Source organism: Trematomus bernacchii, unplaced genomic scaffold, assembly GCF_902827165.1.
Source record: "Trematomus bernacchii unplaced genomic scaffold, fTreBer1.1, whole genome shotgun sequence".
NCBI classification, from domain to species: Eukaryota; Metazoa; Chordata; class Actinopteri; order Perciformes; family Nototheniidae; genus Trematomus; species Trematomus bernacchii.
The window spans coordinates 3,857,688-3,872,385 of NW_022987739.1; the positions used below are offsets into that span (position 1 = coordinate 3,857,688).

General features: G+C 40.2%; 1 protein-coding gene across 2 annotated transcripts in view; it reads left to right on the forward strand.

Annotated features, from left to right (window-relative positions):
• The first annotated feature begins 840 nt into the window (after nucleotides 1-840).
• The window catches only part of ssbp4 (single stranded DNA binding protein 4), a 93,288-nt gene continuing 79,430 nt past the window's right edge, over nucleotides 841-14,698 (forward strand). For both annotated transcript variants that reach the window (XM_034146685.1, XM_034146686.1), the window contains exons 1-2: nucleotides 841-1,107; nucleotides 12,988-13,060. In XM_034146685.1, the coding sequence (XP_034002576.1) occupies nucleotides 1,052-1,107; nucleotides 12,988-13,060 (129 nt within the window). In that variant the 5' untranslated portion in view covers nucleotides 841-1,051. The remainder of the gene's footprint in view (nucleotides 1,108-12,987; nucleotides 13,061-14,698) is intronic.

Genomic DNA, 14,698 nt, shown 5'->3' on the forward strand with positions numbered 1-14,698 from the left:
TTGTCTCTCAGTGTGTTGTGTCCTTTCTAAATAATGTCTGTGTATATATTTTTGGGAGACATATTACATGACTGACGGCAAGGCCGCCGTTTGAGAAAGAAACCCACCAGCAACTCCGTCACATGTTCGAATATGTTGCAGAAAATTCTTGCTAATTTAGTAAACATACGGGTATTTCACACATTTTAAAGTAATTTTGAACTGAGCCTAAGCTAATTCGTTCACGTGGTACTTAACCCCCATGACTCTTAATTTAAAACAAATCCTGAAATCACCCCTGCTTTAACCATTGCCTGTGGCCATACTAAACATCATAATGTGTTGGTTGACCATAACAATGACAGTTTTCTTTACCTAATAAGGTGCGGTAATTATTTAGTGATTATGACAAAACAATGTTTGCTACATCGAGACCACCTCACAATATGGGAAATAATAAGCTACCTTCCATAGGATGGTGTGCAATCCTGTGAAAAAATGAGAGTAGTTTCCTACATTTTTTAGTCAAAGTCTCGAAACCAAATTGGAGTCGAAGTCCTGGAATGTCTTTTTAGGGGAAAAACATAACGACTATTGCAAGCCTCCCAAAACGAGCCGGCTGCAGTCGTTATAAGTGCAGAGCCTGTACCCGGCATGTCTTTCCCCTATCTTCCCCCCTTTTCTCTCCTCATGTTTCTGAGGTCAGTAAACAAGAAGTGTGTGTTTCCCTTTAAGGAGCCCCCACCGTTTGCACAGGGGAGGGAGGAGGAGCAGGTCTGCGGAACAGCGGCTGAGGAGGGAAAAAAAATCCAACAGAGGACGGTTTCAAGTTCCCCCAACAGAAACTGTGCCTGATTTGTGGCCAATGTTGGAGATGTAAAAAAAAAAAAAAAAAAAAATAGAAGAGAAGAGAGGGAGGGAGAGGAGAGAGAAGGAGGAGGGAGGAGGAGGGGGAGGAGGAGAAGGGGGGGAGGAAAAACACTAAAGGGGTAGCTATGGAGATGGAGCGTTTTCCTGGCTGCTTTCTTTGACAGGTGTTGAGTGGGGCAAAAGTCTTAAAACAGAATCCAGCATGTACGCCAAAGGTAAAGGAGCTGTCGTCCCTTCCGATAACCAAGCGAGAGAAAAGTAAGTGAATTATGCGCTAATATGTGACACTTTACCTGCTTATCATGCACAGGCGTGTGGGACAGGGAAGGGGAGTCCAACTTTCAAAACTAGGTAATTTAAAAGCAGTGTACTGTACTAAAGTGCGCTCGTGCCTGCGTGTCCCCCCTCCCCTCCTACCACCTTAGAGGTGCGTCTCTTAAACTTTTTTAAATGTTGACCTTTTGTTTGCACTTTCGCGTTTTTCTTGCATGGGATATTTACCAATAGTGTGTCTTCGTGCAAGGCGCGTACACTTCTTCTGTAACTTGGTGCAGCATTTTGAGTGCAACAATGTATTTTATGTTTCGCTTCTGCAGCGTTTCAAGTTGAGAAAGCGTTTAATTTTGGGTTAAACATGTTCCTGTGTGATCGTCCCTGTGCGGACTGCTGCTGCTGCTGCTGCTGCTCGGTCGTTTTTTATTTTAAACTTTAGGAGATGAAGCTGCTGCATGGTTGGATTATTGTGTGTTTTAGAAATATAAACGGGTAGATTGCTCGGGACATTTGATGTATGTTTTGAACGTGAAGCCGGTAGTATCTAAACCTGGCGATGTAGGAAAAGTTTGGTCCCATTCAGAGATCATACAGCGGTGGTAAACTTTTTAGCATCCGTTCACACGAAGGAGAGTCATTCTGCAAGGAGCATTTATCTGATAATATGTATGATTTATATTATAAGACCTATTGATAAATGTAGTAAGTTGTCGCATCTACGCGAAATCTTCCTTATTGTGTCTGAAAATAATATTTTTGTGTGTTTTAAATATGGGTTATTTATATCATGCTCTTTGCTAAATTTGGTGTTAAATGTTTTTTTTTTTACATACGAACATCAGTCATATCAGTGCATGAATTAGTGTTTTTCTGTATAAGACTATGTTACTTTTAAATGTCACTGTCCCTTGACTGAAGGCTGCTCCTCATGCCTGCTCTTCATATCGACGCTGCCTCCAATATTCCTGTATGGATCCATTCAAAGATTTAAACCTGTATTGCAAACCCACACTTTAAAAATGAGTAGTATTTTATCAAAATGATCTATTTTAAAGGATTAAACAGTCTGAGGTGAGAGAAGTGAGGTATAGTTTCCCTGCTGGGATGCAATTGTGATCTAAAAACACTGTCCAGTCCTGAGAGGCTGTGTTACACCGCTCCTCATACATCTGTAATAGAAACAACATTTCTTTAGAGACTCTTTTGTATTTTTTGATGCATTGCTGTGTCACATTCAATTGATTAATCTTTCTAGAGATGTGGCTCGCTTATGTGCTTAGTGTAAGCTCCCTCCAATATGACTTTGTACACTTTTAGTGCCACAAGCGTTTAATTTCACTCAGAATTCACATCAGATTATTGGAAAATGTAGAAGCTCCGTGTGTGTTTGTGTCTGTGTCGAGGTGGAGGAGTGAATCCTAAATGAAAACAGTCCCATGTGGTTTGATGAACAGCAGGCAGAGTGACCTTTGAACCAGCATATGATGCTTTAATATTGCATATGAACCATCAGCAGACGTTAGGCTGCTTCCACACCTGTTTGTGTGCCTTGGCTGCGTTGCTTTATTTACAACGAGCAGGGGATGATTTAAATGCTGTGTTTTCCGACTGTTTTTAGTTGCACTTGCTTGCTCAGGGAGTGTGGATTATGTTCCATGTGTTATTGGGAGTGAAATCAGTGCAGAGGCAGCATGTATTTCAAATGATAGTGTAGGAGGAGGATTAATAATTTAACTCATAAGAAATACAAGTCTTTTGGGGGCTGGAAATGATGAATCCTCCTGCTTGTGAAAAACAAAACTCTGGATTTGTTTAGAAACCGCACAGGAAATATAATTTAATCCCATGTATCCAGTGTGTGTGTGTTTGGGGGGGGGGCACGTCACAGGCCTATAGGTGTTGCACAGACATAATGGACGGCGCTTGCCCTCTCCCCTCACCTGTCTTGTCACCCTAACCCGCCCCGCAGGGCCAACACATGTTTCCTTGTAAATGTGGAGCTCACAACAGCTGCCTGAATGTATCCCTGAATTAGCTCATATTCATATTTACATATTCATATCAAGTCTTTACATATTCAGATAGTGAATAAAAAGAGCACCCCGGATGGACTTCAGATTGACAGAGTATTGCAGCTGCAGTGCTTGCTTAGAGGGTTGAATATCAAGTCAAATATTTAAATAAAAATGGATTATAATATATATAAATCTCTCTTTTGGTTTGAGTAAAGTTGGAATCAGTTTTGTTCAGCTGCTTAATTAAACTTAAAATAATGGCATTACTGTATAGCCACTTTAATTAAATATATATAAGGTGATTTATTCCTATGGTTCACACTAAATACTTGCACATATACATAACTGTCTTCGCTCATTTCGGTTTATATGTTAATACTATGTTTTACTTTAAATTATGTTTATTCTTATTCACACTGCATATTGTTTTTTTTACTTTTATTCTCCTTATTCTCAAATGTATTCTATGTTTCAATCTTTTTCTTTTGCTGTTATGAACCCTGAATTTCCCAACAGGGATCAATAATGGTCGCTCATATCTTATTTGATCTAATCTCATTTAATCTTATATTTGAATATAAGTTATGTGGTAATACTATGCCTTTTTAAGCTTAATATTATGTTTATTTGAGACTTAGACACATCATATTGCATAATACACAAAAGTGGTTAAAGAAAAAGAGAATAATTGTAGTATTTGTCCATAGCTTTGTCTATAGTTAAAAGCAATCAGACAGTGAGGGTGTCGGCTTGTGACCACCTGTTGCTACAAGGAAGAAGAGGAAATATTGTGTAGTTCCTGCACAAACTATAGCTCAAATATTTTATACACATGCAGTATTTCAAACAGATTTTATTCTTCAACACCATTTGGTTTTGTTAGTAGTCTGGTGTTAGTAATTGGCCAGATGCTGAAGCTTTTCAGGGAAATTGTGGATCAACCTCCCTCTTAAAGTTTTTTAAACATCCAAAAGAAACATGTTCATCTTTTTTACACCACTGTCTCTTTAAGTCCAAGACAATCTGAAAAAGTTGTAGTAGCACAGATGCTACAAAGTTCTGTACAGATGTAGGCTCTTAAATCTAAAATGCTTATAAAGAAAAAGGAAAAAGCCCCCTTCCAGTGCAGCATGTCCTTCAGCTACCTGAATAGTAAAGAATAGTTCTGAGGTTTGCTATACAACATGTTCAAATATACAAACTCCAATGTAAGTGTGTACATCACACGGCACAAAACTGCATGTGTACAGTGTGTATTTTTATTTTCTTCAAAAACCTTGAAACCAAGGCTCAAATCCAAAGGGCTTGTTCAGAAATGCAACATAAAACCGTCACTTTTACATTCAACAGCCAAGGCTTTGCCTAGTTTACTGTAGCTGTATCCAGATCCCACACAGGTAGCAGACACATGGGGGGGGGGGGGGCTCTTTCTTTTGCAACTCCTTGAGAAACATTATTGTGTTCAGACTGTCTGTATACAAATATTATAAAGGTAGAGGAAGAATTGGTGCCCTTGTGAGCAAAGAAATTAATTACCCTGCACACTTTTTTTCCAGCCTTTAATTTAATTTAATTTGAACAGTAATACAACAGCTTCTATATTAATGTCACCTTATTATTCAGTAACTGGTACCTCTTTGAAATACGCGCTGATGAATCTGGCTTCCTAATTAAAGGTGCCATTCACCAAACATTAAATAGCTTGATCAAACATCTCATTTTAAAAAATCACGTTCTTAAAATAATTCTACTCCGCGGGTTTGTTTCCTAACCCTCTGTGTTTGTTTACAGATATTTCTGTGCGATTTCAAGTGCTGTTGGATTTGTTTGTGAAAAGAACTTGAAGTTAATCAGTTTGTTTTGAATACGGGGTTCTTTACATCCTCCGCTCCTCCTCTGGCTCCTCCTTCTGTCTGAATGCATGGTTTGATTCTACACAGAGGGCCCTGCCATCTGCATTTCAGTCTTTTGAAAGAAGCATAAAGAGCTACGCACTAACACATGTAGAAACATTGCACTAAAAGTAAAGAAACCCTTGATTTACCCTCGGCACCCTTTGGCTGACTGCTCTCATTCAGATATGTCAACAGTCAATTAATGCTGCCTTTCGTCAGCTGCTCTGGGTGCATCCGCACACATTTGTTAGTTTTCTCACTTGAAATAAAAGAGACGGTATAAATATTGAGGCTCCGTGCCTGAAGTTGTTAATCAGTTTGGCAACAGAGAGCTCAGAGGAGAATTGTGTGCGTCTTGTATTAGCATAAGGAGAACAGCATCTGCCTGAACAGACAACAGAGGCCTGTACTACGAAGCTGGTTCAACCTAACCTGGATATGTTGGAGTTAGCCGGTTGGCCTAAGCCAAAACATACGCGCTCTGGCTAAGCTGTACTACGACGCCGGTTATCAAGTGGATCGCTCAAGCCAGCCGTGTCCTATCTAGTTAGGTGCGCGTTCACATCAAAGGGGTGGTATTTGGAGCATTCGACCAATCTCAAACACGGACAAGTGTACTGACAGCGCAGCGCGTCATACTTCCTGAATGAAAAGTGAACTTTAATATTAGTCAAATATGAAGAAGTTAAACTTTAAACATCCATGACTTAAACACTTTATCCAGGATAAAAGCCACATAGCTGCACCTGCAAGGTGAATACAGCTGGTAAAAGAAAAAGTGTTTGAATGCGTACATTAACAGGTTTATGATATCACTGCCCCGTCTAAGACACGATCTGACTTTAATTACATTTGACTCGAGTGTTTCGTCAACTTAATGTGTTGCTTAAAATAATACTTCTGCATACAGTATGTGACACTGTGAGTGTTGCACGGCCAGATACGGCTCAAGAAGCTGACTCAAATAAGGAAATATATGATACATTATGATGTGATATGATATGAATGATAATGGGACACATCGACGTCTGCACTCACAGTGCCACGGACTGTACTTAATGTTACTCTGATCCGGTTACTTATGTCGTGGCAGATATTTAAGTAAGCTTTCTTAACGCTAATATTATAATAGTCAGATTGCTCTGAAGATGGGAGGGGATATTCTATTAATTTTCACGGCCGTCTTTCCTGCAACGGCAGTTTTTCTGTATTTCCTCTATCCTGTAATATGAATTGATCGCTTTAAACTCCGCACACGGAGCTCTGATTGGTCAGCAGGCGGTGCTTTCACTGAGTTGATCTCTTAGCCTGCCACCTAACCTGCTCCGGAGCAGGTTTGCCGCTCAGCATAAGTTACCATGGAAATCTAGCCTGCTAAAAAGAGAACCAGCGTCGTAGGACCGGAAAGCCCGAGATTTCCCTGAATTTAGCCGGCTAAGCGAAAATCCAGCTTCGTAGTACAGGCCTCAGGTATAACAATCATGTGTACATAAAGATAAACATAGGAATCAACATTATCGGATTATTGTTTGTTATTGTTGTTAAAGCTTCCTCATATTACGGTCCTCAGTAACTGCTGTGGGAGGGGGCTGCTGTGCTAGCAAAACTATGTCAGCTATGCCAAAAGAAAATCACAAAACACCAATACTGTCTTTCCTGTCAAACTGAAAATGAAAAACTTCTACTGTGAGGTTAGAGGACATTTACAGGTGAGTCAGTCGATAGGTAAATATCACGTGCTGGTAGAAAGGGAGAGGACTAAATGTGTGTGTGTGTGTGACAGAGTGTGGATTAACCCATGCTAAAGCCATGTGTGTTTACACGCGTGTTGACACTGATTTGTTTTGACAAAGGAAGTGCCATAACAAAGCTAAGTAAATACAAACAGTGTGTGCAGTGGGAATAGGCTGCAGTGAAACGGCTTCACGGTGTCACAGGTGTCTCAAACATCACATCTCTCATTCAGTGATCCACACCATTTTCACATCTATACTGCTTTAAGATATCAATATTTAATATTGAGGAAATAATATTATGTGTTTTACTTCAGTTCTAATATATGTTACATTCAGTGCGTCACTAAATATATAAATGATGCATGCTATAGATGTTATTCTTTGGCGAAGGATAATGTATAAAAAGCAGACGCAGTAATGAGCCCTCACTTCCTCCATTCATACCTTACTTCACCCAGCCCCTGCGCTCTCTGCTGAATTATTGAAACGAAGACATGAAAGTTAATTTGCTAACTGTCTGTGCTTTAGCTGGCTAAACTCAGCCGAGATGCCCTTGTCTCTGGAGGCGAGCGGAGGAAAGGGAAGGCTGGATGGGGCGGCCTGGGGCTAAATGTCAGGTGTGTTTCCTGGGGACGAGGCAGTGGGAGAGATCTCACTGATGTGTGAACATGGAGCAGCGCACTATAGGCCACACAAGGCTTTGGTTTAGCAAGACACCTTCAAGGAAGACAGAAACAGGAGTGCTGTTCATTCATTCATTAATCTCAACACTCATTTAGAGTAAGACAAATATTTAAAACACAAAACCCGACCCCCAGATCAGTTCTTGGAGTGATGCAGGAATGAGTCCTAAAACCCGGAAATGAGTTAGCATGTTATCCCATCTGGTTCCCTCGTCTCGACTGTTCCTTGAGTGGGTTCTCAGTTAGATGCATGAATTAAAGGTCCCCTATCATACTGTTTTTCATCAATATATTATAGGTCTCAGATATATACAAATCATGTCTCTGAAATGTTTGGCTCCAAATACCAAACAGATCATTGCAGCATCCCATAATCCCCTCTGTTTCAGCCCTGTTTCAAAAGTGCTGATTCTCTGTCTGTTACTTTAGATGAAAATAAGAGCCACTCCCCACGCCCCTCTGAGAGATATTTGGTTAAAAAGAACTCAATGGTGCTCTAGGAGGAGATTCAGGTGATAAGGTGGGGGGGGGGGGGGGGGTTACCTTGGTTGGTGATTGGCTAGTGGTTACCAAGCCAAAAAATTGTTATGACATCATAAAGTGGCCAAAATCTGATCAGCTCTTTTTCAGACAGGTTTTTATATAAATGGATCAGGACAAAAGTGAGCGAATCTTTTTTCCTGAAACTTTCAGAATCTCTTTACACAGAGGGGACACATGTTGATGTAGAAAAGACATGGAAAAGTGGATTTTGCATAATAGGTGACCTTTAAAGGCGCCATATTAGGCTATTAGGGTGGTTTCTCCTTCCTGTAGTGTGATTTGTGCACGTAAATGGTGTGCAAAGACATCAATCCCAAAGCTCCCTTACGCTTCAAAACCCATAAAATTGGTGTTAATATTTCGAGATTATCCTGCCTTACAAAACAAATAAGAATCATAAACGTGTGACAAGATCCTATTCTCTGCAATATTTTTTAAATACAATGGAAAAATGTTGGGGAAGCCCTTGCAATGCTCATTTCTGGGTTAGCCTAAAAAATAAGTCATCATTGCGCCGCTCCATTGAAAACTGATGTCTTTGAAGAGGTGCGTTAGTTCAATGCATCTTAATAGCACTGCAGAGGGGTGTTTGTTCAAGCATCATAATAGTTGCAACATAGGGAAAGAAAAGGAAACAATGGTTCAGTAAAGTTCCACCAGTTGATCTTTGTTGGAAAAACTGTTGCAAATTATCTTTAAGCTTCAGAGAGGGATCGTGAGAAGATGCACTGTCTGGCTTTGTGTCTCTCTTAATATAAAGTCACAAAGCAGCTTTATATCATAAGCCTTGACATTTAGTCCGCCGTCAAAGCACAGGTCAAATATTCTTCCTCCCACTCAGACAGATCTCCTTCTTCTCATCATTTAATTTGCATCAGAATACTTTTATTATTACGTTTCCTCCGTGGAAGCCGATGGAGCAGAGAGTAAAATGCGATGAAGAAATGTGAGATGTTGAGTCGACTGCGTGCGGGGGGGTTTGTCTTGTAAGCATCTCATCTTTTATTCCTGAGTGACACGTGTAACTGGTGCAGGGTTCACAGGGAAGGAGTTAAGGCTTACAGTATCCAGTGGAAGAAGTTGAGGCCCTGACCTTTCCTTTCCCTCTGACACAGCTCTCCTGTACAGTAGACCCCCCCCCCCCCCCCTGGCCTTCCTCAGGCTTTGCTCCATAAGCCTGCAAAAAAAATTCTCCACCTCAGCCAAGTTACACTTACTGCTTCTGACAGGGCAACAAAAGGTGTCCCCTGTAGCCGGGATTGAATGAGTGTTGTTAAATAATGCATTGCAGCTGGGGCAGGTGCCCATCACTTGGGCACAGAGACCCTCAGATCTCACCAGGCTCTGCCATGAACATTTCATTGTATTGCCGCATTGCCCATGGAAATATCCTGTGCAGTGCGGACAGGGCATATAGGAGCTGCCGCCGGACGAGGGCCACATTTTCACCTTTCATAACAAGAGAGTCCCCACTTTGCCCAACACACAGGAAACTTCAACATCCCCTGAATTGCTCAGGCTGACGGAGCAAAAACAAACATGGATGGCAACATCAGCTTTACAGTGAATGAGCAAAAACACGAAACAGAAAAGAAAATCCAAAATATTCACTTTTACAACCGTACAGTAATGTCGCCTTGAAAAAACTTTGTTAAAAAAAAGTGTTATGTTTTATTTAAGGTTAATATCATTCCTTTAATGTATTAAAAGTGGGGGTATTGCAATATTTTGCTTTAACATTTACATTTTGATTACAAGTTTATTTTCTTCCTAACAAAAGAAAAACCATACAAGATTAATAAATGAATGAAACATAGAAAGAGATAGAACAACAAGCAGGTGATCAATAAAACAGGTGTCATCTCATAATATTGCATCCCCAATCATACCTGCAAAACAAACAACTTAACATTTTAGAAGTTTTAAAAAAAATTATTATTAAAAGAGAGAAATATGTCTTTTCATATTTTCCGACAACACGTAATTAAACGTGATGGACTTACTGCTAAACACAACACTGATCAGTTTCACTTAACGACACTAGGACAGTCACTCTAGATCAATATTAAACATTTACAAGCAGTTTGCCCCTCCTTGTGACTTCTCATAATCCTTTTCTGCACATGTTATCATTGATCAGGCCTTAAAACGTGACGCCTCTTTAAAGAAATACTGACGACATCCTGGAAAAACAAACCCACACTTTAATGAAAACCTCAATCAACAAGCGTGTTTACACTTTGTATCTGCAATGGGTGTCGAGACAGTTTAATCTGATGTAAGAGTGAGAAATAGAGGAGGGGATATCATCTAGTGTCAAATGCTTGTTGAAACTGGTTCGGACCAGATGTGGCACATCATGCTCTTTTTTTGTCAAGACATTGCGGTGAAATGTAGCGATATCTTTGAAGATAGCGATATGTTTGAAGAGCTAAAGACTCAGGTTGCTCAACTCTGGCTCATTGTTGATTCATTCAGTATCACCTTTAATCAACCCAAACATCATAACTCTGTCTGTATGCATGTGATCAGCATAAAAACAGGAGCACAGCAGACCTGAGGCCTGTACTACGAAGCCGGATTTTCGCTTAGCCGGCTGACTTCAGGGAAAACTCTGGCTTTCCGGTCCTACGACGCTGGTTCTCTTTTTAGCGGGCTAGATCTCCATGGTAACTTATGCTGAGCGGCAAACCTGCTCCGGAGCAGGTTAGGTTGCAGGCTAAGAGATATCATATCACATCATAATGTATCATATATTTCCTTATTTGAGTCAGCTTCTTGAGCCGTATCTGGCCGTGCAACACTCACAGTGTCACATACTGTATGCAGAAGTATTATTTTAAGCAACACATTAAGTTGATGAAACACTCGAGTCAAATGTAATTAAAGTCAGATCCACTCGTGTGATGAGTGATATCATAAACCTGTTAATGTACGCATTCAAACGCTTTTTCTTTTACCAGCTGTATTCACCTTGCAGGTGCAGCTATGTGGCTTTTATCCTGGATAAAGTGTTTAAGTCATGGATGTTTAAAGTTTAACTTCTTCATATTTGACTAATATTAAAGTTCACTTTTCATTCAGGAAGTATGACGCGCTGCGCTGTCAGTACCTTGTCCGTGTTTGAGATTGGTCGAATGCTCCAAATACCACCCCTTTCATGTGAACGCGCACCTAACTAGATAGGACACGGCTGGCTTGAGCGATCCACTTGATAACCAGCGTCGTAGTACAGCTTAGCCAGAGCGCGTATGTTTTGGATTGGGCCAACCGGCTAACTCAAACATATCCAGGTTAGGTTGAACCAGCTTCGTAGTACAGGCCTCTGGAGACCGGTGCAGACAGATGATGATGTCTGTTCTGCATCGTAGTGAAAATATTGAGCTGCTTATTTGTGCTTGTTTTGGGCAAATGTTGCGTTTGTCCTGATGTCGGAGTTAGAGGTCTTTGTGTGTCTGCAGCTTCTTGTGTGGTCTAATTGAGACTGACAACATTCTGAATATCTGAGATTTAGTTGCAATTAAAGTAGAAGACAACATTGTTCAGAGTTGTTTAAAGTTGAGATGAGTCGGGTTTAGCGGCTGTAGTTGCTTAGAAACGATCACTAGTTGAGTAAACAAGGGAAAGACAGTGACAAGGATGAGTCAACTTTCGATGGAAAAAGAGAGCAATGATTTGGTTCTTCTTTCATAAAAACTCTTTGAGGTGGTTTGATTTTAATTCTCAGATCCAGAACAATCCACAGAAACCTCAGCCACTCTGTGCCTTTTTACTTCTTCAGTTACAGGCCTTTTTTTTTCTTATTTCTCGAAGTAGTTCACATACCAGTCCAACACTTGGGATAAGCACTTTCATGGTGAGAGTTGCAGCCCATCCTACTCTCATATTTGTAGGACATTTTTAGTTAGAGCCAGAAGACAATAAACTTAGCTAAGTACAACGACTGCAAACTGCTAATATGCTCTGTCCGAAGAAAAAAAAAAAAAATGCACCTCCACCGGGGCAATTTTAGGGCCGGTTCGAAGCAGGAGCCCAATTGGAAACCTGATCTTGGTGTTTCCAGTGCAGAGGTGCCTGCTCTCGTCCAGAACATTGGTTCAACTTGGGCATCGACTATTTGCCCAGCCATCACCAAGAGTTTCTGAGGCCTGGACGGGATTTACGTGAACAACATCAGCTCCTGGCGAGTACAACAACGATTGAAGTTGTTAGAAAACTCGTGCCTTAGCTGCGTGAGTTAGAGCAGCATTACCAGAGCCCCAAATGTAGTCGCCATTGTTGTTACCATGAGGGAAATTGGTGTTGCTGGGAAAGGAGCAATATAAACGGGGACGTCATGACGTTGAGCCCGAAAAGCTCTGGTTAATGGAAAAGAAAACTAGTTCTTAGGAGATTCCCAAGTTGAACCAAATCTGAACATCCACTATTGAAAAGAGGTATAATTAATATACTTAATCTGATATGCAGCAACGTATATCTGATGCATAGATAGACATCAACATGTGTGTGACACCTACAAATGACAGGAATCCAACAAGCAGCGCGTTGACATCTGAGAACTTCAGCCACGTCTGAGGATATTTTTCCTCTCCTCTGTCCGAGTTCCTCTCAGCGTGTACGCCGTCTTGTTTTCGGCCTCCGAGCCTCAACAGCAGAGTTCCTCAAACCACAGGGACATGGCTCAGTGCCACCGAGGCTCTTTAGCTCAGAGCTGCAGAGCTTTACATCACACATTTACAACCCCTCCACAGCGTATATGATCCTCGCTCTGTAAAATCCTGTTTATCCAGGCTTCATCTAAACTGACACACTGATGATTTTCGGCCGGTTGTTCGCATTTGTTGAAGTTATGTTGATGGGTTCCTTTGAATTAAATGTGGGTCATGAATTTTCTAAATGAGTGCTGTTATTTTGAGTGAAATGAGGAAGATGATGAGTGTAAAAGTTGGGATCCTTGACACTAATTTCTTCTTTTTCTCTTTCTGTTTTCCAGGTTAGCTTTATATGTGTATGAGTATTTGCTTCATGTCGGCGCACAGAAATCCGCACAGACCTTCCTGTCAGAGGTAAGCTTTTCTTTCAGTATGACTTCCTGTCTCTAAAGCGTGAATGGGGTTCCCCCTCTATTGTATTGCCAGGATTGGAATTCCTGTTATAAATGGTTCTGTGTCCAAGCAGCTGTTGAGCAATATTACTAAAAGCCAGGCTCTTGACACTTAAAAACTGTAACAATATTACTACATCAAGGAGCCAAAACTTTTTTTTACAGCAATGTTCTTTTGAGTGTTTGTTAATTTGGGACAATGTAAACATGACATTGGTTACTTATTATGATTGCCAGCCCTTCATTATTAGATGTAATTTGTCATCATAAACATTGTATAATTAGTGCAGTTTGACATATTGTGGGCATGTGCTGTTGCTCGGTATGACATTTAATAAGTGGAGCCAGTCCCTGAAGTTAAATCGAGTGTACCTTTTCAATATTTGATCATGTGTCCCAGGTATCCCAGACTTATTAGTCTCATATCAGGCCCCTGAACTGTTGGAGAGGTTAGGGTCTCTAATGTGTTGCATCCTCTTCCTTAATGGACATCCTTCCTGCTAATGGTCCCATGTTCAGACCGTCTCCTTTACAACACCTCTCCTGCACACTGGCTTTATTCAGCTCCACTTAACACACTGAGAGGGCTTTAACAGCAGGCAAAGGCAGGTCTCTATCATTTAATACTGACAGCGTTTATCTGACATTTCATCAGGTGAGCTCAGTGTAGAGTCACTTGCGTATAGAGATACTGTAACACCGGTTTAAACTCACACATGCATGCTGCTCACATGGAAGAGAGAGTCTAGTAAACAACAAGCAGATCACTGATCAGAATCACAGATACTTACATTTTCTGATTTCAGAAGTGCTAGAAAACAAGCTTTGATTAAATAATGAAAGTCTTTTTACAATTGAGACTTCTCTAACGGTCTTTTTTATGTTATACCTATTTGATTTAAGGAACAGCTCAACATTTTCCTCTAAAGGGAAAAAGTCAAACTAACTAATCTATACTATACAACTTCTTTATTTTTTTGTAAATATAGCGCTATACCTAGCAGCCTTAGCATTACGAGTGGACACACGGGAAACAACTAGCCTGCCTTTATTCTAGCTATTACCAAAATATATGTTTTTTCTTTCATTCCTACAAAAACTGTGAAAAAACAAGTTGCAGTTATATCGGGTCGATGTCCTGGACAATTTTCTGGGTGAGCACTGTCACTTCTAGTGCCTGCATGAATCTGAAAAACATTTATTTTGTCTGTGATTTGATTTTTATATTTCCTTTCATATTTTTCGAATTGACATATGAAATAAATACCAGTATTGCAAGTGTTGCTGGAGCTTCTGTAAGGTTAGCCTATAATAATAATAATAATAATAATAATAATAATAATAAAAATGATAAAAATGATTTTACCCGCAACCATTTATTTTGAGTCTTATTTTCTGGCCAAAAAGAACTGTCTCTACAAATATAAGATATTTCCTCTTTTTAATTCTTAAATGTTATAAATCTCTACAAGATGTATTTTGGATAAAAAAGAAAAAATAGAAATCAAATCAAAAAGTAGAGAAAAATACCTCAAAATCAATGAAAAAATATAATAACTTGCTGGGACGTGGATGGATCAATCAGACAGAAATTGGTTGT